General features: G+C 52.6%; 1 protein-coding gene across 1 annotated transcript; it reads right to left on the bottom strand.

The window, feature by feature from the left end:
• Positions 1–2,143: 2,143 nt before the first annotated feature.
• LOC112643716 (interferon lambda-3) lies at positions 2,144–3,585 on the bottom strand. The gene is made up of 6 exons (XM_049110018.1): positions 3,576–3,585; positions 3,289–3,464; positions 2,924–3,001; positions 2,526–2,669; positions 2,326–2,409; positions 2,144–2,242 (listed from the first exon to the last, which is right to left on the bottom strand). Exons 1-6 carry the CDS (start codon positions 3,583–3,585, stop codon positions 2,144–2,146), a joined length of 591 nt encoding a protein of 196 aa, XP_048965975.1.
• Positions 3,586–24,452: the final 20,867 nt, after the last annotated feature.

Below are 24,452 nucleotides of genomic sequence, written 5' to 3'. Positions count from 1 at the left end.
CCGCATTGGGTTCTGTGCTCAGCGCAGAGTCTGCTTTTCCCTCTCTCCCTCTCCCTCTGACCCTCCCCTGTCTCTAAAATAAACAAATAAATAAATATTTTTTTAAAATCTTAATCCAGAAAGCAAGGTGGTGCTCAGAGAATGATAGGGACATACAAAAGGATATAGGCGCCCTCTTGAAAGTGTTTCCATTGACCTGATCTGGGACAACTAGAACATCAAAACATATAAGAGTAAAGAATTGCAATCTACTGAGTAAAATCAGAAGTCATGAGTCTGTGCTGATATAAATTGACTGGTAAATATATAAATGAAGGAGAAGAGCAAAGCTCTTCCTGACAGTAGAATGCCAGGTAATAAACATAGAAAGAGAATGGCCAGTTGTAACTGTCCTGATTGTAACAGCCAGACAAGCACCATCGATGAATGCTAACACGAACAGGTCAGAGTTCAAGAGGGAATACGCATTGACCTAGTCTCAAAGCCTCCCCACACACTCACTTGTTACAAAGAGAAAATAGTAACTTTACAGTGGAGAAACTGGGCAGGCACCATCTGAAAAAAAAATTTTTTTTGAAAAAAAAATTTTTTTAAATAAAAATTGCAGCAGCACCTGGGTGGCTCAGTCAGTTAAGTGTCCGCCTTTGGCTCAGGTCATGATCTCCAGGTTCTGTGATGGAGCTTCGCATCGGGCTCCTTGTGTAAAGAGGAGGCTGCTTCTCCTTCTCCCTCTGCCTGCAGCTCCCCCTGCTTGTGCTCTCTCTCTCTCTCTCTCTGTGTCAAATAATTAAATCAAATCAGTCAACCAATCAATCAATATTCCTCAATTTCTGCAGTATATTTTATACTTAGAGCACAGCTCAGCTCACACTAGCTACATTTGAAGTCATCCATAGCTGTGTGTAACCCAGGAACCATACGGGACAGCACAGTTTCACATGGACCCCAACACCAAGTACAATGACAAATGTTCTTATTAAGGCATTTTAGTTAATATAACTTTTGTTTATAATAAAATGCATCCATGTGATTCCCCTCCCATGCCCGCAGAGAGAACACACACGCACACAATCACACACATACTGTGGTAGGCTGGACAGTGGCCCCCCCCAAAGATGCCCACCGCGACCCCTGGAATCTGTGGCTACTTATGCTACATGACAAAGGGACTTTGCAGATGGGATTAGGGGTTATGGATTTTAAAATACGGAAATTACCCTGGATTATCCTACTAGGCCCAATCTAAACAATGAGTCCTGAAAAGCAGAGAGCTTTCTTGGGCTGGAGGTAGAGAGAAATGTGGCAGAAGGGGGAAGTCAGAGAGATTCCAAGCATGAGAAGGATTTGCCACGCTGTTGCTGGCTCTGAGACTGTAGGATCTCCTGTGCCAAGACCAGAAAGAGGCCACCACGAGCTAAGGATAGACGCTCACAACGTCAAAAGAGAACAGGGACCTGTGTCTTGCAACTGCAAGGAACAGATTCTGCCAACAACTTGAATGAGCTTGGAAAGAGATTCTTCCCAGAACTCCCCAATTAAGAATCCGGCCAGCCGCACTTTGTTCAGCCTTGTGAGACCCACAGCAGAGAAACTACAGAGCCCACCTGGATTTCTGACTCGCAGGAATACAAGGTCTGTCTTATTTGGAGATGCTAAGTTTGTGGTAATTTGTTAGGGCACCAGAAAACCAAAAACAAAACCCCTTAAAAACCCAGTCCAGGGCAGCCCGGGTGGCTCAGCGGTCTAGCGCCGCCTTCGGCCCAGGGCGTGATCCTGGAGACCCGGGATCGAGTCCCACGTCAGGCTCCCTGCATGGAGCCTGCTTCTCCCTCTGCCTGTGTCTCTGCCTCTCTCTCTGTCTCTGTGTCTCTCATGAATAAATAAATAAAATCTTAAAAAAAAAAAAAACAGTCCATGCAAACACACAGTCCCACACCACAAGGAGCATTTTTTCCTCATTTTTTTTATTTGCACAATTTTTATACAAAGTAGAAAAATAAACATTTCATTGGTTCCAAGTTTGAGAATTCACACACATAAGTATATAAATAATGATTTGCTGGCAATACATTAAGAAAAGTTGTCGATGTATGTATAAATAATATCTAGGATGTCAGGACAGGGTGCAGGAGTGTCTCGGGGATCACACACACAGGTCTCCACTGGCCACACATTTCAGGTCCCGGGTGAGGAGGCGGAAGACGTTGAACATGACAGAGGCTTCCAGGCAGCCGAGGGATTCCTGTGGGGAGGAAGGGCTGGGTCAGTGGCTGCCTATCATCTGGGATCCCAGTTGTCCCCAGATACAGGTCACTCCCTGGTCACCTTCTCTGGGGCATCATGGAGGCGCTGCAGCCAGTGGTGGAGGCGGCCTCGGGGCTGGGAGCCTGCTGGGGGCTGAGCTGGGGGCTGAGCTGGGACCTGTGGCAGAGGCGAGTGGCGTGTGAGGCAGAGCCTGGGGTGGCGGGGTGAGGTCCCCTATGCCCAGAAGCCATAGACAGGGCCCAGGTGCCCTGAGCACTCACACAGGCCTGGAGCTCGGAGTGGATGTGGCGCAGCGTGTGAAGGGGCTGGTCCAGGATGTCCCCCAGGGACGAGTCAGCCATGGCCTCCAGGACCTTCAGTGTCAAGGCCAGCTCAGCCTCCAAGGCCATGGGGCGCTCCCACACCTGAGGACAGGAGACAGAGACAGATGAGAGTTGCACACAGGAGAGAACAGGTGGGGAGGCCTGAGCAAGGGACAGGTAAGAGTGACAGCCAGGGGACAGGTGAGAGGGTACAGCCAAGGTGCTCAAAGCAGGATGTGGTGCTGGAGGGGAGGATGAGGAGAGAGGGACAAGTGAGAAGAAGGTGGAGGGGCCACCTAAGGAGCCAGAGGATCGGGACCAGGCAAGGGTAGGGGCAGGCCTGGCTGTGCCCTCACCTTCAGCTGCTGCAGGTCCCAGGTCCTGGGGAAGAGTCGGGGGCGGCAGCTCCAAGCCTTCTGGGAAAGCGACTCTTCCTGGAGAGGACAGGCGGAGGTCAGCCCCCAGCAGGAGGGACAGAGGGGAGAAGCCCACCCCAGTAGGACTGGGTGATGTTAACAACAGCAGGAGCCCAGGTTAACGTGCAGAAGGTGATAGAGGCACCTCCACCGCAGGAGGACAGGAGTCTGCCCGCTGCGGGACTGGGGGAGGTTAGCCTGGTGAGGGAAGGGGGCAGGTCCCCCTTTGGGGGGGTGCAGCATGGTAACCCAGAGAGGCAGAGGTGGAGCCTGGCCCCCAGCAGGTGGGGCAGAGGGAGACTCACAAAGGTGTCCTTGGCCCTCTTGAAGGCCTGCAGCTCTTGTGGGGACAGAGACTGGAACTGGGCCAAGTGGCAGCCCCGTGCATCTGCGAGGACCCCAAGGGGCTTGGGGAAAGGAACTGCTCCCGTCGCCGTCAGCACCACAGCTGTCAGCACCAGCACACAGCCCACAGCCGTATCTGTGATGGAAGGACCCACAGGTGAGGGGTTAGGGAGCATCAGGTGCGGACGGCGAGGATGCTTGCCTCCTCTGGGTAGGTGAGGGTTGGGGACTGTGAGGAGGGGCTCACCCAGCTTCATTCTTGGACCCTGGTCTCCTTCAGCGGATAGTGGAATCCAGATGTCCCCTCTGACACTGTCACCAGAGTCCTCGCCTGGTCTCGTTTGGCGTCTCTGACTTCAGTGTCTCCTCCTGGGTCGCAGCTGACTGCTCCGTCTGCGTCTCTGAACTTCCAGCTCTGTTTGCGATGGAATTCATGCCTGGGCCCCATGGCGCAGCTTTTAACCTGGACAGGTAGGCAATTCCAGCTGATGTAGGAAAAGTGAAAACACAACCCGAGCTTGACAGCCACCACCAGGGGAGGCCCCGGGCTGGGGAAGCCCAGAGCCGGCTGAGCAACTGGAGCGAAAGAGAAACTGGACTCTGGTTCAGTGTTTGCCCACGCGAAGGTGAGTTCTGAAGATGAATCCTCGGGGCTGGGGCAGCGGTGGCCACGCCACGAGGCGTCCCGGTGCCCCGCAAGGGGCTAGAGTCAGCCTCGGGTGGGAGGGCACAGAGGCACTTGCCTTTCCGCGGTTTGCCCTCATAAAGCAGGCAGGGGAGGGAAGAGGCACCTTGGAACTTGGAACTTGCAAGAGGGAGGCTGTGTAAGGGACAGGGAAGCCTGCTGGGTGCAGGAAGAGGGGATCGGAAAGGCAAAACACTCAAGAACTAAGAGCGGACACCAGCTCTTCCCCACCTGTCCCCACCTGCTATTGACAGAGAACAGGGGAGGGGGACAGCCTCCGCGAACATCTTTCATTGTCCAGGAACAGGAAGGACCCAGGAATATGATGCTCTGCTAAGGAATTGGGCTGTGCCCCAGGACCCCAAGGGAGGCTCAGTTGTGACAAGTGCTTTCATGTATTCCCCGAGTACTTTCTCAGCCGGCACATTGTCAGGTGCTGACCAAAGTGCCAGGAATTGAGCACGGAGAACAAACAAACATAAAACAATCCTTTAAAAAAAAAAAAGATTTTATTTATTTATTCATGAGAGACACAGGCAGAGGGAGAAGCAGGCTCCATGAGGGAGCCCGATGAGGGAATCGATCCTGGGACTCTGGGATTACGCCGTGGGCCGGAGGCAGGCGCTCAACCACTGAGCCACCCAGGGATCCCCCAACATAAAACAATCCTTCACAGAGCTCATTACTAGGGAAGAGTGACAGTGTTGTGGGGTGCGGGGTGCGGGGCTGGGGAGCACATGGCATGTATTATGTCAGGAAACAGAAAATGGGGGGAAATAATGCAGGAATGAGAGCAGCGTGCAGGAAGGAGTTTGTATTAATGAGGTGACCTAAGAAAATGACGTTGGAGCAAAGTCTACAGGAAATGAGGCAGGGAGCTATGTGAAGATCTGAGGGAGGAGCCTTCTAGATAAAGGCAACAGTCAGTGCAAAAGGGAAACAGAGACACCCCGTTTTGTTTTAGTGTCTCACCTGGTCAAGGGGGTTTTGCCGCAATGTAGAATTGAATGCCCATGTTAACACCAAGCACATACTGTGCTCTGCCTACATTGCAAAGAAGTAGTAACCTGGGGACTCAGAGAGGTTAAGAGATCTGCCCAAGGTCACACAGCCAAGTAAGTGATAAGGGCAGAATTTTAAGGAATTTTGTCTGGCACCTTGACAGTAGCCATTGCAGCCTCTGGCCTTGTGTCGCTAGATCTTCTGGACCTGGAGGTGATGAATTTTTTGGACAGAATGTGTTGAGTCCTTTTTGACACTGACCCTCACTTGAACCCCTTCTTTCCCTCATTCATAATTCCAGAGACAGGGTAGACGGAAGTCCTCAGTTGGGAAAATCTTTGAGCTCTGACATATAAAAATGTTTCAAAACCAAGAGTGGGGATGTACCCAACTCACCTACCAGTGCACCTGTCCATTTCTGTCAACCTCGGGGGAGAAAACATTACATCAAGAGTGAATTCTGAAAACTGACATCTCATCTCAAAATTCCTAAACTTCATACTTGTCTTTCTTTCATTTTTTTTTTCTTTTCCTTTTTTATCGGGGTGGGTTGGTGACACAAGGAAAGGGAGAGAGATAATCTTTTTTTAAAATATATTTTATTTATTTATTCATGAGAGACACAGAGACACAGGCAGAGGGAGAAGCAGGCAGGAAGCCTGAAGCGGGACTCGATCTGGGGTCTCCAGGATCAGGCCCTGGGCTGAAGCCAGCGCTAAACCGCTGAGCCACCCAGGCTGCCCAGAGAGAGAGAATCTTAAGTAGGCTCCATGCCCAGTGTGGAGCTGGACTCAGGCTCGATCTCACAACCCTGAGATCATGACCTGAGCTAAAATCAAGAATCCAAGGCTCACGGACTGAGCCACCCAAGTGCCTCCGTACTTGTTTTTCTTGGAAAGATAGTTCAGCGGGGTGGCTAAAGGCATAGGCTCTGGAACTAAAGGGTCTAGCATTCAGACCTGGCTCTAACCCTCACTAGCTGTGTGACCTTGAGAATGAGGCACGCAGTTAGCTGCAAAGATTGCCAGCCCACAAATCTGGACGAGTTAAAAAAGTACAATTGTTTCTGTACTTATGTGTGTGTGTGGTTATTTAATGGAGACCACTTATTAAGACCACACTATGACCTCACCTGGAAGCTTTATAAACACTATTTCAATGTACATTACTCATGTGCAAGGACAGTACGATACTGTCATTGTAGAGATGAGAAAACCAAGGCTCAGAGAGACGCAATGTGCCCAGAGTTACTCCAAAATTAAATGACAAGGTCAGAACAGAAATTCAAGTCACCAGAATTTCCTGGCTCAGCATTTTTACTGAACAGTGCACCCCAAAATGGTCACAGGGGAAACACCAACGCAAATGTGGTAATATTTAATAACTGGCAATAACTTAACACCAGCAGACAGAATGGCAGATATACACAGGAACTTGCAAATACAAGACATGCATAAGTAACAATCGAAAAAAAATAATAATTTAAGGGCTTTAGGACCTTTTACTACCAAATCCCTCAGGGATATATGTGGCCTCCCCACTGGGGAGATTCAAGAGTCACAGATTCGTACAGTCTCAAACTGGGAGTTGAAAGTTCAAATCCGAGGTGGGACCTGTCCTGGAGGAGGGGCTCTGGGGTTCTGGTAACCGCAGAGTAGAAACTTGTCCCTAGTACGAGGGGGTCAGTGATCAAGGCAGACTCCAGACTCGAGTCTCTTCCAGCCACACCTGGCGTCTGGAAGATCGTAGGGCAGCTCGACCCACGGAGATAGGCTGCATCCCGGAGAACTCCGTCTGGTCCTGGGAAGGTGCCCGCACCTCTTGTACCCCCTGCAGGCGGGTCGAGGTCCGGCCAGCGCGCACCTGAGAGCCGCCCCAGCCGCCTCGGCGCCCACTGGCCCAGACGCCCGCCCCCGCCCCCGCCCCCGGCCCCGCCCCCACTCCGTCCACCAGAGGGCCGCGACCTCAGACCCCCGCCTGCAGAGCTCCGGGCCGGCGGCGCCACCGCGGGGGTCAGAGACAAGGCCCGGAGTCCGCCACCAGCCTCAGGTCCCTCGTGAGCAGGCGCAGGAGGTTGAAGATCACGCTGGCTTCGTGGCACCGAGGCGAGTCCTGAGCCCGGGAAGGAGGCGGAGCGGGGGCTGAGCCAGGAATTCCCTCTCGGACGAGGTGCCCCCCCTGCTCGCCCTCCCGGCCTGCGCGCCCAGCCCCGTCGCAGCCGCGCGGTCCCGCCTGCAGTCGAACCGCTCCCCGCCCGCGCCACTCACAGCTCTCCGCCTCTGGGGACGCCTCCTCGGTGGCCGCACGGACTTGCCCCGGGAGCCTGGCCGGGCCAGCTCGAGCTGCGGGCGGAGCAGGAGGGACATGGAGACGCCGAAGGACCCAGGGTCCCTGGCACGCTGCCCCGTGGCCCTCCCGGCCGCACACCGAAGCCGGGATCGGGGGACACCGAGACCACGCGAGCCGTGACCGGGGAACAGACTGGCCAAGCGGGCGGGCCGGGCCCGGGGGCGCGGAGGCGCGGGGGGCGCGGGGGATGCGGGGGGATGCGGGGGGATGCGGGGGCCGGAGGGCGCAGAGGCCCGGAGGGCGCGGAGGCGCGGGGTCGCGGGGGATGCGGGGGGATGCGGGGGCCCGGAGGCGCGGAGGCCGGAGGGCGCGGAGGCCCCGGGGGCGCGCAGCGAGCGGGGAGGGCCCGAGGGGCCGGGGGCGCGGGCGGCACTCACGCAGGCCCCCACGTCCCGCCGCGCGGCCGCCAGCAGCTCCAGGGTCGGGCCGGTGCCGGGCAACCTCTCGGGGCTCCGCAGGCGGCTCAGCACGGCCTGGGCGTCCTCCAGGCCCCGGGCCACCAGGCGGAGGCGCGCGCACGACTGCGGGGGGCGGCCGGGAGTCAGACAGGCCGCGGCCCCGGCCCGCGCCGCCCCCCACGGGCCCCCGCGACGGCTCGGCCGCCTCACCCAGGGCCGCGGAGGATCCCTCCTCGGGCGGAAGGAGCAGTTGCACGGCCGCCAGCTCAGCGTGGCCTCCTCCTGCGGGGCGAGGCCGGGGTCAGGCCGGGCCTCCTCGCCAGGCCCGAAGCGCCCCGACGGCCGGCATTCCCGCACGCCCAACGCGCCCGCCGCGACCGGGGCGCCGAGTGTGCCCGGGACCCCGCGGCCGAGGGCGGCGCGAACCGCGGCCCAGGGCGCCCCGCCGTGGAGCCGAGCCCGCCTGCAGGGGGCGCCCCTCGGGGACCGGCTCGGCCGCGCGGCGCCCGCCACCTCGGGGCTCCGCGTCCTGCCCCCAGACCCGAGCGGCGCCTGCTGGGCGCCCGCCCCGGGCCACGGCCGTCGCAGACCCGGGCCGCGGCCAGGACCCCGGGGGCCGCGTGGGGAGGCCCGGGCGTCACTCACGTAGCGGTCCCGCAGCGCCTTGACGGCCGCCAGCGCCCTGGGGTCCAGCGAGCGGTAGTGCGACAGGAGGCAGCGCCGGGGCGTCGCCGCGCCAGGCTCCGCCGCGTCGCCCGCCGCCACCAGCACCCACAGCGCCACGGCCACCGCGGCTGCGCCCCGCGGCCCCATCTCCGCTCCCGCAGCAGGCGAGCGCCGGCGGGCAAGAGGCCGAGCCCCGCGCTGGTGCTGCGAGCGCCGGCGCTGAGCGACCCCCGAGGCGGCGGCGGCGGCGGGGACGGAGGAGCCCGGAGACGCCCTCGCGCCGTGGGCTCCGCGGGCTCCGTGGGCTCCGTGGGCTCCGCGCGCTCCGCGCTCCCCTGCGCCGTGCGGCCGGTGCCTCCGTCGTGCGGCGGCGGGACCTGCCTGCCACCGTCCCCGGGGGGTGCCCACCTTCGGCAGCGCCGCCCGCACCGTCCATGGCGGCTTTATGTGAGCGGCGGAGCGGCGGGGAGCAACGGGCTTTCCCGCGGCCCGGCTGAGCTTTCCGAACGTCAGCGCTGGCCGCAGGCCCGGGGGAAGCCGGCGGCGGGCGAGGACTTTACCCGCGCCCACGGTGCCAGCCCGGGCTCGGCCCCAACCCTCTATCCTGAGCCAACCGCTTGTGTCAGTTTTCTGGACAGCTGTTTGTCTTTTCCGCCTGCCTTGGTTTTTCTCCTGCGCCCTAGGAATGAACGGATAGCACACCACTTCCTTCCTTTCCCAGTGACAAGAGTGGCAGGTGTCCCCACGCAAGTGTCTGCCCTCGGGGCCTTCGTATGTGGGTGCCTAGTAGGCAGCCTCTTCTTGTCCTTACAGTCCTGTCTTGCTCTGTTTCACCCTGAGTATTCCCCGCTGTATTCTCTGGCTTTTCCTCATTGGGTCTTTCTTAGTCTTTTAAATGACATGTGTTCCTTTACCAATTATACATGTGAAAAGTGGAGTGATTGACAGGAGTTTTTCAGTGGTTAATAATAATCATAGCTGAATCAGACCGAACACATCCCATCTTTGAGGCCCCAGTGGAAGCTCTTCCCTTGCATCTACTACTCTGTTCTCCTCAGCAGCATTGCCACACAGTTCCTCTTCTTAGCTGGTGTTTTTCCAATGAGAAAACTGAGATACGAGCGGCTGGGAGTCCTGCCCAAGCTCACACAGCTCCCAGATGTGACCCTGGGACAGCCTGCGTTATTGTGGTTGATGCTCTACTATCTCTCATCTGTAGAGACTCATCTGTCCATGTGTGGAAGAGCTTAAGTATGTTTTGAGCATGTTCAACCAAGCCTCCAACATGAGACCACCTCTAATGAGTTGTAATTAAATTCATTAATATTGATCATTACAGGCAAGTTGTGATTTTTTTTTCAAATGTAAGTTTTCCTCAGCATTAATAAGAAAGTTATTTTTTTTCAGTGTATGTTTTCTTCTTCAAAGGCATAGAGGTGTGTTTTGTTGTTGTTTATTTATTTTTATTTTTTTATTTTATTTTTTTAAAGAGAATGCATGCACAAACGTAGGGGTTGAAAGGGACAGAGGGAGAGAGAGAGAGAGAGAGAGAGAATCTTAGGCATTCTCGGGGCTGAGCACAGAGCCCAACGCGAGGCTTGATCTCACGACACTCATGACCTGAGCTGAAATTAAGAGGCAGACGCTTAACAGACTGAGCCATCCAGAAGCTCCAAAGGCATAGAGGTTTTAAGAAACATCAAAATGGTCGAAATGTAAGAACTCTGAAAAATCGTGAGGGAAATTCTCAGGAAACAGTAGAAAGGATCCCCTAAAGTGTCCATGCAGCATACTTTCCAAGTTTCCATTACTTCTTCCCCACCCATCCCAGCACCCCCCATTTGAACTGGAGATCCAGATAGTTTGGGGACGGTGAGTTGATCCCCCCCCCCACCTCTGGGATGGGGTATGTGACCTGGCTGCAGCCATTTGCCTCAGTTGTCTGCCTGTCTCCAGTGATTGGGTTTGTTAACGATATGGCACCTAAGCCAAACTGATCAGAATAAATCTGGGTCCTGGAAATCTTGGGGAAAGAGGCTGTCTTCTACCTACTGAAGAATAAGGAAGTGTAAAGCCAGACAAGCTGCTAGCACCCATCGTGGCATTTTTTTTTAAAAAGATTTATTTATTTATTTATGATAGACATAGAGAGGGAGAGAGGCAGAGACACAGGAGGAGGGAGAAGCAGGCTCCATGTCGGGAGCCCGACGTGGGACTCGATCCTGGGACTTGGGACTCGATCCTGGGATTCGATCCTGGGACTCCAGGATCGTGCCCTGGGCCAAAGGCAGGCGCTAAACTGCTGAGCCACCCAGGGATCCCCCCCCCCCATCGTGGCATTTGTAAGGGTAAACAAGGGAGACCTGAAAGATAAAGACTGGGAAGCTTGTGCTGTCCTACAGGATCAAACCTTACCTAAAGTCTCACCTTAACCCTGGAGTTCTAGTTTTATAAGTCCATAAATTGCCCATCATTCAAGCCAGGTTGAGTTGGGTTTTTGGTTATTTGCCACCAAAGGTGTCCTTAACTGGTATACACTTCGGGGCTGAAATGCAACCACATGTCTTCAAAGGCCAAAGAACTACAAATAGAATTGCTAACAGCAGGAAGAGTGGAGCGCTGTGGGATTGGACACAGGGAGGTAGCAGATGTAGATTCTTTTTATTTTTTTAGGATTTTATTTATTTATTTGAGAGAGAGAACATGAGGTGTGGTGCAGAGGGAGAAGCAGATTCCCCACTGAGCAGGGGGCCTGATCGGGGCTCCATCCCGGGACCGACCCTGAGATCATAACCTGAACCGAAGGCAGGTGCTTAACTGACTGAGCAGTTAGAGAGGGGCCTAATAGAGAGGTTTCTTGGACCACCATTTGAGACCACTACTCTATTACAAAACTGCACACACATCCACGCACTGTTTACAGTAAAACTGAGGATCTCTTTTTTTTTTTTAAACTGAGGATCTCTTAATAAAATGGGTGGATTGTATCAATGTCAATTGCCTGGTTGTGATATTGTACCATAATTTTGTAAGATGTAACCATTGGGAGAAATTGGATAAAGAGCACAGGATTCCCTGTGTTATTTCTTACAGTGGCATGCAAAGCTACAATTATCTCAATAAAAATTTCAATAGGGGCATCTGGATGGCTCAGTCAGTTAAGCACCTGCCTTCAGCTCGGGTCATGGTCTCAGGGTCCTGGGATCAAGCCCCTCATCAGGCTCCCTGCTTGGTGGGGAGTCTGCTTCTCTCTCTTCTTCTACCCCTCCTCCCTGCTTGTATTCTCTCTCTCAAATAAATAAATAAAATCTTTAAAAAAATTTCAGTGAAAAAACAACTCAGGGGGAAAAAGTGAAATATATAGGAAGCAGGTGACCTACGCAAATATGTCATCTGGGCCAAAGTGGGCAGGTTAAGGGAACTAGCAAGGGATGGTGTTGCACCCAGAGGCTAGCAACACGGAGAGATGGTATCATCGTAGTGAGATGAGGCTGTCCTTAGAGGAAAAGGAACACAGTCGCCTTCATACCTCAGCCCCACAGGGAGGGAACCAGGAGTAGAACCAACCTTGCTCACCACCTCCCTTCAATCTCCTGCCAGCACCTCCCATTGGCTGAACCCAACCATAAGCCAGAGGGCAGAGGAGCCTCACAGCTGCAGTGTCTGAGGGCCCAGTAAAGGCTGAAGAAAGATCTGGTAAGTAGAGATCATCAGCACAGTAGCAGAAGGTTGGAGGACAAGCCCAGCGTTTACTCAGCCATATTAGCAGGTATAGAGATCAGCTCAACATGCTCGAACTCTTAGAAAGCTCTCAGAATGTTTTCATCCTGCTAGGAATTAAGGAATCAATGAGTTAGCATTTCCCCCATATCTGATGAGTTGGTTTTATTTTCATTTTTTTTAAGATTTTCTTTTTAAGCAATCTTTATGCCCAGTGTGGGGCTGGAACTCATGACCTGGAGCTCAAAAGTTGCACGCTCCACCAACTGAGCCAGCCAGGCACTCTGAGTTGGTTTAAATTTTTAATTACTCAAGTAGAAATCCTTTTCCTGGTAAGTAAATAAAATACTATTTTTTAAAGATTCTATTTTTAAGTAATCTCTACACTCAATGTGGTGCTCAAACTCACAACCCCAAGATTAAGAGTCACACACTCCACTGACAGCCAGCCAGCTCCCTCGGGAACTAAAATATTATTGATGAGATTAAATATGCCAAGGACCATCTCCCCAGTTCCCATGCCCTCCCGAGATACCCCACTATTAACTTGGGATATATATGTTTGAAAACCTTTTTATGCATTTTGAGAATGCATCATATAGCTCCAAGGCAATACATAATATTTGTGTGTGATTGTGATTAAGCTTTTTATTTTGATGTAATTCTAGATTTACACACAGTTGTAAGAAATAATACAAAGAGATCCTATATGCCCTTTACCCAGTTTCCTCCCGATGGTAACGTCTTGTAAAATTATAATACGATATCACATTGATTCAGTCGGGATACAGAAAATTTAACACCACAAAGGTCCCTCACTCCCTTCCATCCCTCTTAAGCCCTCGAAGCCACTAATCTGCTCTGCATTTCTATAATTCTGTTGTTTCTTTCTTTCTTTCTTTTTTAAAGATTTTATTTATTTAGAGAGAGAGCAAGCTAGAGAGAGAGCACAAGCTGGGGTGGGGGGCAGAGGGAAAGGGAGAAGCAAACTCCCCACTGATCCAGGAGCCCGAGGTGGGGTGCAAGCCCAGGAGCCCGAGATCATGATCTGAGCTGAAGGCAGATGCTTACCCTACTGAGCCACTCAGGCACCCCTATAATCCTGTCATTTCAAGAGTGTTGTATAAATGGAATCCTATCGTGTGTAACTTTTGGGGATGGGCTTTTTGCACTCGGCATAATTCCCTGGAGCTTTACACAGACAGTTGTGTATCAAGAGTTTACTCCTTTTTATTGCTGAATGGTATTCCATATTATGTATGTACTATAGTTTGTTTAATTACCACCTGTTAAAGGACATCTGGATTGTTTCCGATTTTTGACTGTTACAAATAAAACTGCTGTAAACATTCACATGTGAGATGTTGTGGGAACACGACTCTCCATTTCTCTGGGATAAATGCCCAGGAACACAACTGCTAGGTCATGTGGCGGTTGCATGACTAGTTTTTTTAAGAGACTGCCAACCCTTCTTTTCCAGAGTGGCTGTACCATTTCTGCACTCACACCGACAATGGGTGATCAATTTCTCCTACATTCTCACCAGCATTTGATGTTGTCATTACTTTTTAGTTTAGTCATTCTGATAGCTGTGTAATAAGATCTTATTGTGGTTTTAATTTGCATCTCTCTAATAGCTAATAGTGTGGAACATCTTTTTACGTGCTTATTTCCCATCTGTGTATCTTCTTTGGTACAATGTCTCTTCACATCTTTTGCCCATTTCCCATTTGGACGGTTTAATTTTTAAAATTTTTATTTATTTAACTAATCTCTTCACCCGACAGGGGCTCGAACTCACGACCCCAAAACGAAGAGTCACAGGCTCTCCCACTGAGCTAGTCAGGCACCTTTGGAAGTTTAAGTTTTTACTGTTGAGTTTCCAGAGTTCCTTGTAGTTCCTCGAGGCACAGTCCTTGATCAGATAGACAGTTTGCAAACATTTCCTCTCAGTCTTTAGTTCATCTTTCTAGCCTCTTAACATGGTCTCTTGCAGTGGAAAAGTTTTCGGTCATATCCAAGTGATGAATTGTCCTCTTACAGATTGAGCCTTTGGTGTCAAGTCTAAAACCTTTTTGCCTAACTCTAGATCCCAAAGATATTCTTTGTATTCTTTCCCCTAAAAGTCTCATATTTTACATTTAAGTCTGTGATCCATTTTGAGTTCATTTTTATTTTATTTTATTTATTCATTAGAAACACAGAGAGAGAATAGTTGTTAAGCCTGTTGCAAAAAAATTTAAAAACCTGTTGCAATATCGCATTACATAATGCATTAATAAAGGGGCATATACATTGCTTATTATAAACTTGTTTTTATGTTTTGGTAACTGGATTTCAATATAATGAATTTTCTTCATAGTCTTGTGTATTTAATATTATGCATTAAAAAAATCTCTGAACCAATACATGATTATACGTGATTATAGTAAGGTTGCAGGACACAAGGTTAACATACAAAAGTCTATGCTTTTCTTGTACAAAAGGAATGGACGGGGGCGCCTAGGTGGCTTAGTCAGTTAAGTGACCAACTTGATTTCTGCTCAGTTCTTGATCTCAATGTGGAGCCTACTTAGGAAAAAATAAAAAGCAATGAACAAGTTGAATTTGAAGTTAAAAGCACCATTTACATTAGCACCCCCAAAAATGAAATACTTAGGTACAAATCTAAACAAAGTGTGAACAAAATCTATATGAGGAAAATTTTAAAACTCTAATGAGCGAAACCAAAGAAGATCTAAAAACGAAGATAGTCCATGTACGTGGATAGGAAGACTCCCTATTGTCAAGATGTCAGCACTTCCCAACCTAATCTGTAGATTTAACACAATCTAATCAAAGTCACAGCAAGTGAGTTTGTGGATATCAACAAACTGAAAGTCTATACAGAGATTCCAGAAGGCCAGAACAGCTAACACAATGTTAAAGGAAAAGAAGAGAGTTGGAGGACTGACAGTATCTGACTTCAAGGCTCCCTATGAAGTTGCAAGAGTGCAGACACTGTGGTGTTGGGAAGGGCTAGACAAATCAGTGGGACAGAGTGGAGAGTCCAGGAACAGACCCACACAAATATAGTCAATGATCTTTGAGAGGCATGTTAACGGAGAAAAGATAGTCTTTTCAACAAATGGTATTGAAACAACTGGACATTACATGCAGAAAACACGAATCTGACCTTATATGTTTCACAAACTTAACTCACCATGTAGCGTAGCTCTAAATATAAAGTGCAAAATTATAAACTCCTAGGGATCCCTGGGTGGCGCAGCGGTTTGGCGCCTGCCTTTGGCCCAGGGCGCGATCCTGGAGACCCGGGATCGAATCCCACGTCGGGCTCCTGATGCATGGAGCCTGCTTCTCCCTCTGCCTGTGTCTCTCTCTCTCTGTGTGACTATAATAAATTAAAAAAAAAAAAGAAGCAAGATATTTAAAGCAGCTTCATTTAAAAAAAAAATTATAAACTCCTAGAACACAGCACAGGAGAAAAGCTAGGGGACCTTGGATCTGGTGATGACTTTTTAGACACTAAAAGCACAACCCATGAAAGAAAAAATCAATGAGGTTAACTTATTCAACTTAAAAATTTTGGCTGCTAAGAGGATGAAAAAAAAAATGCTGCCTCTCTCTCTATCGGCCTTGAGAACCATGGCTTTAACAAAACCTGGAAATAGCATCAATGCCACCAAGAGGGGATTGGTTTCTAAATGATCCCGTTAGAATGGAAGCCTTAATAGTGGTACATGTGCGATGTTTTCTATTGCCTCTCCAGCCCCACTCTTCTTACTGACTGTTTCACCCTGCTCTGGACCCCAGGAGGCTGGCCTTTGGCCTCCATTCGGTGTAGCCAATTGGGAGCCTAGCAGTAGGCCTGAGGAGAGGAAAATAGAGTATTTATTCTTTGAGAGGTCAGAGTATATTTAATCCCCAGGCTTCCTCCCTACAGGGCCACTACAGTTTGTGTATTTGTCCATCCTGTGAACAAGATTGTCCTTCCCACGTCAGGTAACCACTTTTTCCCCTCTCTCCCCTCTCTGGGCCTAAGGATGACGGACATTCACCTACCCAGGGCCCCAAAGCCTTGCACTACCCCTTGTCCTTTACCTTCACCATTCAAACCCTTTGTAAATACTCCTGGTATTAAACCCACCTCAAATTATCCTAAATTGATTGGGCCATCTGTTTCCTCCTGGGGCCCTAAGTGATACAATATAATTAAAGATGTGGAGAAATGCAAATGAGAGATAATGGTAAGACATAAAAAGTAGGCTACCAAACTGTACACAGCCTGGTTTCCATTTAGGAGGAATTGTTCCTAGAAAGAAAAAAAAAAGAGGGGGGAGAGAGGGAGATAGCAGGTGGAATTGCTACTAATTGTTAAACAGAATTACCTCCAGGAGGTGGGATTAAAGACTTCCTCTAACTCTCCAAGTCCTAGGTTTGTGTATTGACTGAATTTTTGAATGTGTTACTTTGGTAATTAGAAAACATATGGGGCAGCCCGGGTGGCTCAGCGGGTTAGGGCTGCCTGCAGCCCAGGGCATGATCCTGGAGACCAGGGATCGAGTCCCACGTCGGGCTCCCTGCCTGGAGCCTGCTTCTCCCTCTGCCTGTGTCTCTGCCTCTCTCTCACTCTCTCTCTGTATGTGTGTGTCTCTCATGAATAAATAAATAAGATCTTTAAAAAAGAAAAGAAAACATATGCACAAACAAATAGGCTTAGAAATTCCTACACATTGGACACATGATTCCAGAACTAGGCTGAGGGGAGAGAATCAGGTGGTGGAGTTACAGGTGGGTATTTTTTTTCTCTATGCACTTCTGCATTTTCCATGTACCGGCATTGCTAATTTTATCAGAAAAAGTAGTAGGTTTGTTTTTCAGTTTTTTGGGCTTTGTGTGGTTTTTGTTTTTTGACAGTAGTTCCAAGGTGAAGTAGATTTTATTTTTAAACTAAAACAAGCAATTGAGAAAGACAGAGGGATCTTGAGCTGGATGATTGTTGGAAAAATGAATGAGATACAGATGGAGCTAAACAAAATCCGAGACAGAAACAGGAACAAGAGACAAGGGAGGCCTCTACACAAGGGGAGAGAAAAGGAAAGGAATGAGATGAACTGGGATGGAAAGACAGGAGACTGCGTCAGATAGGCAGGGGCAACTATGCCTTAGAAAGCCTTGGGGCTGGACAGGTGGAGGTTCAAATCCAGCCTCTGCCAGGTACAGCCTACCTTGGAAAAGTACCTTCGCTTTACTGCATCTCAATTTTCTCCTCTACAGAACTGGAAGTAACAGTAGGATAGTAGGATACCCCTTGTCCTGTCCTTTCTTCAGCATTAGAAATGACCCCTGAGTACGGTTTACTTACAGGGTCTCGTACCCAGCGAGCACCGCATAACGGCCGCTTGTTACACCAGAACAGAGTTAAGGACTCCGAGGCTGATGACAAGAAAAGGACACAGAGTGGGGCAGAGACCAAAACTGGAGGCAGATTTTGGGGCCGAGCCCGGGCTGGCACCGTGGGCGCGGGTAAAGTCCTCGCCCGCCGCCGGCTTCCCCCGGGCCTGCGGCCAGCGCTGACGTTCGGAAAGCTCAGCCGGGCCGCGGGAAAGCCCGTTGCTCCCCGCCGCTCCGCCGCTCACATAAAGCCGCCATGGACGGTGCGGGCGGCGCTGCCGAAGGTGGGCACCCCCCGGGGACGGTGGCAGGCAGGTCCCGCCGCCGCACGACGGAGGCACCGGCCGCACGGCGCAGGGGAGCGCGGAGCGCGCGGAGCCCACGGAGCCCACGGAGCCCGCGGAGCCCACGGCGCGAGGGCGTCTCCGGGCTCCTCCGTCCCCGCCGCCGCCGCCGCCTCGGGGGTCGCTCAGCGCCGGCGCTCGCAGCACCAGCGCGGGGCTCGGCCTCTTGCCCGCCGGCGCTCGCCTGCTGCGGGAGCGGAGATGGGGCCGCGGGGCGCAGCCGCGGTGGCCGTGGCGCTGTGGGTGCTGGTGGCGGCGGGCGACGCGGCGGAGCCTGGCGCGGCGACGCCCCGGCGCTGCCTCCTGTCGCACTACCGCTCGCTGGACCCCAGGGCGCTGGCGGCCGTCAAGGCGCTGCGGGACCGCTACGTGAGTGACGCCCGGGCCTCCCCACGCGGCCCCCGGGGTCCTGGCCGCGGCCCGGGTCTGCGACGGCCGTGGCCCGGGGCGGGCGCCCAGCAGGCGCCGCTCGGGTCTGGGGGCAGGACGCGGAGCCCCGAGGTGGCGGGCGCCGCGCGGCCGAGCCGGTCCCCGAGGGGCGCCCCCTGCAGGCGGGCTCGGCTCCACGGCGGGGCGCCCTGGGCCGCGGTTCGCGCCGCCCTCGGCCGCGGGGTCCCGGGCACACTCGGCGCCCCGGTCGCGGCCGGGCGCGTTGGGCGTGCGGGAATGCCGGCCGTCGGGGCGCTTCGGGCCTGGCGAGGAGGCCCGGCCTGACCCCGGCCTCGCCCCGCAGGAGGAGGCCACGCTGAGCTGGCGGCCGTGCAACTGCTCCTTCCGCCCGAGGAGGGATCCTCCGCGGCCCTGGGTGAGGCGGCCGAGCCGTCGCGGGGGCCCGTGGGGGGCGGCGCGGGCCGGGGCCGCGGCCTGTCTGACTCCCGGCCGCCCCCCGCAGTCGTGCGCGCGCCTCCGCCTGGTGGCCCGGGGCCTGGAGGACGCCCAGGCCGTGCTGAGCCGCCTGCGGAGCCCCGAGAGGTTGCCCGGCACCGGCCCGACCCTGGAGCTGCTGGCGGCCGCGCGGCGGGACGTGGGGGCCTGCGTGAGTGCCGCCCGCGCCCCCGGCCCCTCGGGCCCTCCCCGCTCGCTGCGCGCCCCCGGGGCCTCCGCGCCCTCCGGCCTCCGCGCCTCCGGGCCCCCGCATCCCCCCGCATCCCCCGCGACCCCGCGCCTCCGCGCCCTCCGGGCCTCTGCGCCCTCCGGCCCCCGCATCCCCCCGCATCCCCCCGCATCCCCCGCGCCCCCCGCGCCTCCGCGCCCCCGGGCCCGGCCCGCCCACTTGGCCAGTCTGTTCCCCGGTCACGGCTCGCGTGGTCTCGGTGTCCCCCGATCCCGGCTTCGGTGTGCGGCCGGGAGGGCCACGGGGCAGCGTGCCAGGGACCCTGGGTCCTTCGGCGTCTCCATGTCCCTCCTGCTCCGCCCGCAGCTCGAGCTGGCCCGGCCAGGCTCCCGGGGCAAGTCCGTGCGGCCACCGAGGAGGCGTCCCCAGAGGCGGAGAGCTGTGAGTGGCGCGGGCGGGGAGCGGTTCGACTGCAGGCGGGACCGCGCGGCTGCGACGGGGCTGGGCGCGCAGGCCGGGAGGGCGAGCAGGGGGGGCACCTCGTCCGAGAGGGAATTCCTGGCTCAGCCCCCGCTCCGCCTCCTTCCCGGGCTCAGGACTCGCCTCGGTGCCACGAAGCCAGCGTGATCTTCAACCTCCTGCGCCTGCTCACGAGGGACCTGAGGCTGGTGGCGGACTCCGGGCCTTGTCTCTGACCCCCGCGGTGGCGCCGCCGGCCCGGAGCTCTGCAGGCGGGGGTCTGAGGTCGCGGCCCTCTGGTGGACGGAGTGGGGGCGGGGCCGGGGGCGGGGGCGGGGGCGGGCGTCTGGGCCAGTGGGCGCCGAGGCGGCTGGGGCGGCTCTCAGGTGCGCGCTGGCCGGACCTCGACCCGCCTGCAGGGGGTACAAGAGGTGCGGGCACCTTCCCAGGACCAGACGGAGTTCTCCGGGATGCAGCCTATCTCCGTGGGATGCATTGCCCTATGTTCTTAGGAAGTCGTTCAGGAAGAAACTTCAAATGTTCACTTTGGCTACGGACATGTCCCCCTCCCTGTCCCCCACCTCCCCTGCAACCAGAGAAGGTCTTACTTAAGTCCTTGCGTGGATTATTCTCACCATAATGAGGCTGGACCTCTCATTTGAACCTTCAACACCTCCTTTGAGATTCTATGAATTTGAGTGCCTGGGTGGCTCAGTGGGTTAAGCCTCCCATTCTTGATCTCAGTTCAGGTCTTGATCTTAGGGTCATTGAGTTCAAGCCCCAGGCTGGGCATGTTGGGCATCACGCTGGGTGTGAAGCCTGCTTTAAAAAAAATTCTATGAATCTGATTCTTGTATCTCCTCACCTGAGCCGGTCTCATTTATTGAGGGAATTAGGGATCGCATATGTCAGAGTTCCCAATTATTGTGATATTTTTGGATCCTACTATTTATGTGTCCTCCTATATGTATGCCCTGTGTCCCTGTGCTTTCACCAGTTTCTCCTGATATTTATTTCTCACTTATTAAATGGTGTTACACTTACTTGTGTGAGCAATCATTTGGGGATAGTGTAAAGTGGAGGAAGCTCCACTTTGGACTCATACTCGAATTTGATACCCAGATGGGACATTTATTTGTGAAGTGACTATTGGTAATATACTAACCTATAGTTTCTTCATCTGAAAATAGCTTAGTGATACTTCTCTTCGAAAGATTCACTTATTCAATCATGCACTCATTCTACACGGATCGTGTTTCCTGGTTGCCAGCTATCTGCTAGGTGTTGGGGGTACAGAGCCCTGCAGCCCCTGTCCTCAGGGAGCTTCATACTGGAGAAGGAGCTGATCATCAATTTGAGGAGCAGAGAGGAGGCCAGTGCAGGGGAGTCCAGAGCTCCACGAGAGGGGTGTCTGGGAGCGAGGTTAGCCAGGTGAACAAGGGCCAGGTCCTGAGACATCTGTGAAACCTTCAAAGCACTTGGATTTCCTGGACGACACGTAGGGAGTCCTTGCAGGATTTAAAGCAAGAAAGTCACTGCTCCGGGATCCCTGGGTGGCGCAGCGGTTTGGCGCCTGCCTTTGGCGCAGGGCACGATCCTGGAGACCCGGGATTGAATCCCACGTCGGGCTCCCGGTGCATGGTGCCTGCTTCTCTCTCTGCCTGTGTCTCTGCCTCTCTCTCTCTCTCTGTGTGACTATCATAAATAAATAAAAATAAAAAAAAAAAGAAAGTCACTGCTCCAATTTATATTTCTCAAGCCTCATAAGAGGAGAGGGGGACGGGCATGCCTAAGAGTGGATGAGGGAGTCTAGGTGTGATATGACGGTGAGTTAGATCTCAGTGGGGCAGAGAAGATGGTGATAGGTATTCATACCTTTTGTGGATTCGAAACAATATAAGGAAAGCAATTATACCTGACCACATAGGTAGAAGTATCTCCAGTATGGTAAAGAAGACAGATGATTGTAGCAGTTAAAAATGTGAACCCTGGGAGCACCTTGGTGGTGCAGTTGGTTAAACATCCAAATCTTGTTTCTGGCTCAGGTCATGATGCCAGAATCATGAGATAGAGCCCTGTGTCAGGCCTCAGGGCTCAGTGCAGAGTCTGCTTGAGGCTCTCTCTCCCTCTCCCTCTGCTCCTCCCCTTCTCTCTCTCTCTCTCTAAAATAAACACATCGTTTTTTTTTTTTTTTTTAAATGAACTCTGAGGCCAGAGAGATCTTAGAGTCTCAATTCTGCTCACTTAGTTACTGTGTGACCTTGGGCAAGTCACTTCAACTCTTAGTTTCCAATCGATAAAAATTTTATAATATCTTTCCTCATTTCCTCAACAGGTGGTTGTGGGAATCAATAGCATTAAATCAGGGCCGCCTGGGCGGCTCAGTGGTTGAGCGTCTGCCTTCCATTCAGGGCGTGATCCCTGAGTCCAGGATGGAGTCCTGTATCAGGCTCTTTGTGGGGAGCCTGCTTCTCCCTCTGCCTATATCTCTGCCTGTCTCTCTCTGTGTCTCTCATGAATGAATGAATAACATCTTAAAAAAAAAAAAAAGCATTAAACCATGTCAACTGCCAGTCCCTGGCACAAAGTCAGGGCTCAATATTAAATCCATTTATCATTACTTTAAAAAAAGTTTTAACATGTAAACCATCAAAAAAGAGAGGAAATGTTATCCTAGGGTCGTATCTCTAAAACAGATAAAGGAGACAGAGCTGTTCCCCGCCCAACAAAAATTTCTCCTGTCTTTTTGGCAGATCCCCTCCACCACGCCATTCTTGGGTGAATCTTGATTGACCTAAAGCCAATCAGGGATTCTTGTTCCTCTTGCCTGGGATTAGCGTGGGCATGACTATGTGACTATGTATCAGCCAGGACCCTGCAGCACACCAACGTCACAGTCGAATGAGGTAAGGGACTTATTTAAGCAGCAATGTTCAGAGGCAGGGTATGGCTAATGGAAACCAACAAAGGGAGCATCGCAGGCCCAGCCAATAGCCAGAAACTATTACCACCCCTAAACTGGAAGGGACGTGGCAGGGAGAGGTTTACCAGTCCCCTGACAGAGATTCTGGAACACCACTGCTGCCAGCATACAGCCCAGCAAGGATGTAGACAGGGGAGTGAATACCCAACTGCTCTCCCTACAGCCCTCAATTTTCTGCTGACGCCTCCCATTGGCCAAACCCAGCTGGAAGACAGAAGGTAAGGGAGTCCCAGTTGATGCGATCCAGATTCTGAGACCTGGGACAGAGCAGAGAGTGAATCCAGAGGAAAAAAGAGACGATATGTTTCATGGTGATCCCGTTCTGGCTGCTGATGAGAGGAATTTGGTTTGAGGGAAGACAGGTGCTCTGAGAAAGTTGTTTGCTGTTGTTGTTGGTTTTTTTTTTTAAAGATTTTATTTATTTGACAGAGACAGGTGGGGAGCAGAAACAGGAGGAGCGACAGGCAGAGGGAGAGGGAGAATCAGGCTCCCCACAGGGAGCAGGGAGCCCAACTCGGGGCTCATTGCAGGACCCTGGGATCATGATGTTAGCCGAAGGCAGATGCTTAACTGACTGAGCCACCCAGGTGCCCCTAAGAAAGGTTTTATATTGTTTCATGTGGCAGGCTGAAAAATGATTCTCAAAAAAAAAAAAAAATCACATCCTAGTCCCTGGAACCTGTAAATGTGATCTTATTTGGGGGGAAAAAGTCTTTGCAAGTGGGATTAAATTAAGAAAGAGATGAGATTATCCTGGATGATTGCGGGGGTGCTAAATGCTATGGCAAATATCTTATAAGAGCAATACAGTGAGAGATTACACACACAAAGAGGAGGAGGTGGAGCACCTGGCTGGCTCAGCTGGTAGAGCATACGACTCCTGATCTCAAGGGTGTGAATTTGAGCCCCACACTGGGTGTAGAGGTTACTTTTTAAAGAAAAGCTTTATTTTTTTAAAATGTCAAGCGATCAGACATTTTATTTTATTTTATTTATGATAGTCACACACAGAGAGAGAGGCAGAGACATAGGCAGAGGGAGAAGCAGGCTCCATGCACCGGGAGCCCGACGTGGGATTCGATACCGGGTCTCCGGGATCACGCCCTGGGCCAAAGGCAGGCGCCAAACCGCTGCGCCACCCCGGGATCCCTAAAGAAAACCTTTAAATAAAAAAAAAAGAGGAGGTAATGTGACCACAGAGGCAGAGATGGGAGTGATGTGGCCACAAGCCAAGGAAGACTAGCAACCACCAGAAGCTGGAAGAGCAAGGAAGATTCTCCCCAGAGCCTCTGGAGGGAGCACACCTTGATTTTGGCTCAGTGATACCAATAGCAAGCTTCTGGTTTCCAGAGCTGTGGGAAAATAAATTTCTATTTGACACAAGTTTGTGGTAACTTGTTACAGTGGCCCTAGCAAACTCACACAGGACCTAGTCTAGTTAATTGTTGCAGAAAGGGTTTTGTTATTGGATGTTAAATGGCTAACAGAAATACTGGGAAGGTTGAACAAATAGATTCTGTGTTGACCCTTCTGGTACAATTTCAAGAGCCAAATCATAAACTTGGGTCTTTCAAGGGCTCGCTTCTTTTCTATGATCAGGACCCGCCCCTGACTGCTTAATTAGGAATTGGCTTCCGGGGCAGCCGGGGTGGCTCAGCGGTTTAGCGCCGCCTTCAGCCCAGGGCGTGATCCTGGAAACAGGGGAAGTCCCACGTCGGGCTCCCTGCATGGAGCCTGCTTCTCCCTCTGCCTATGTCTCTGCCTCTCTCTCTCTCTCTCCCTTGTGTCTCTCATGAATAAATAAATAAAATCTTCTTTAAAAAAAAAAAAAGGAATTGGCTTACACTGCCATGTTCAGGAAGGCAGCACAACTGGGAATCTGTCCCAGGGATGAGACAACTGCCATCAGGAAATAGCTACGATCAGGGGCACTTGGGTGGCTTTGTCGGTTAAGCATCTGCCTTTGGCTCAGGTCAGGATCCCAGGGTCCTGGGATCAAGCCCGTCAGGGTCCCTGGGTGCTGAGCAGGGAGCCTGCTTTCCCTCTGCCTACCATTCCCCCTTCATGTGC

This window comes from Canis lupus, chromosome 1, assembly GCF_003254725.2.
Source record: "Canis lupus dingo isolate Sandy chromosome 1, ASM325472v2, whole genome shotgun sequence".
Classification (NCBI taxonomy): domain Eukaryota; kingdom Metazoa; phylum Chordata; class Mammalia; order Carnivora; family Canidae; genus Canis; species Canis lupus.
The sequence above is the reverse complement of the archived record's forward strand: the minus strand, read 5'-3'. Positions and strand labels throughout refer to the sequence as shown.

Excerpts from the sequence above, each read along its gene's own strand:
- LOC112643716 (XM_049110018.1), bottom strand. Across the intron at positions 2,670-2,923 it reads GGGACCTGCAGCAGCTGAAG|GTGTGGGAGCGCCCCATGGC; the intron begins GTGAGGGCACAG and ends TCCTGTCCTCAG. Across the intron at positions 2,410-2,525 it reads ACTCCGAGCTCCAGGCCTGT|CCCCCAGCTCAGCCCCCAGC; the intron begins GTGAGTGCTCAG and ends GTCCCAGCTCAG.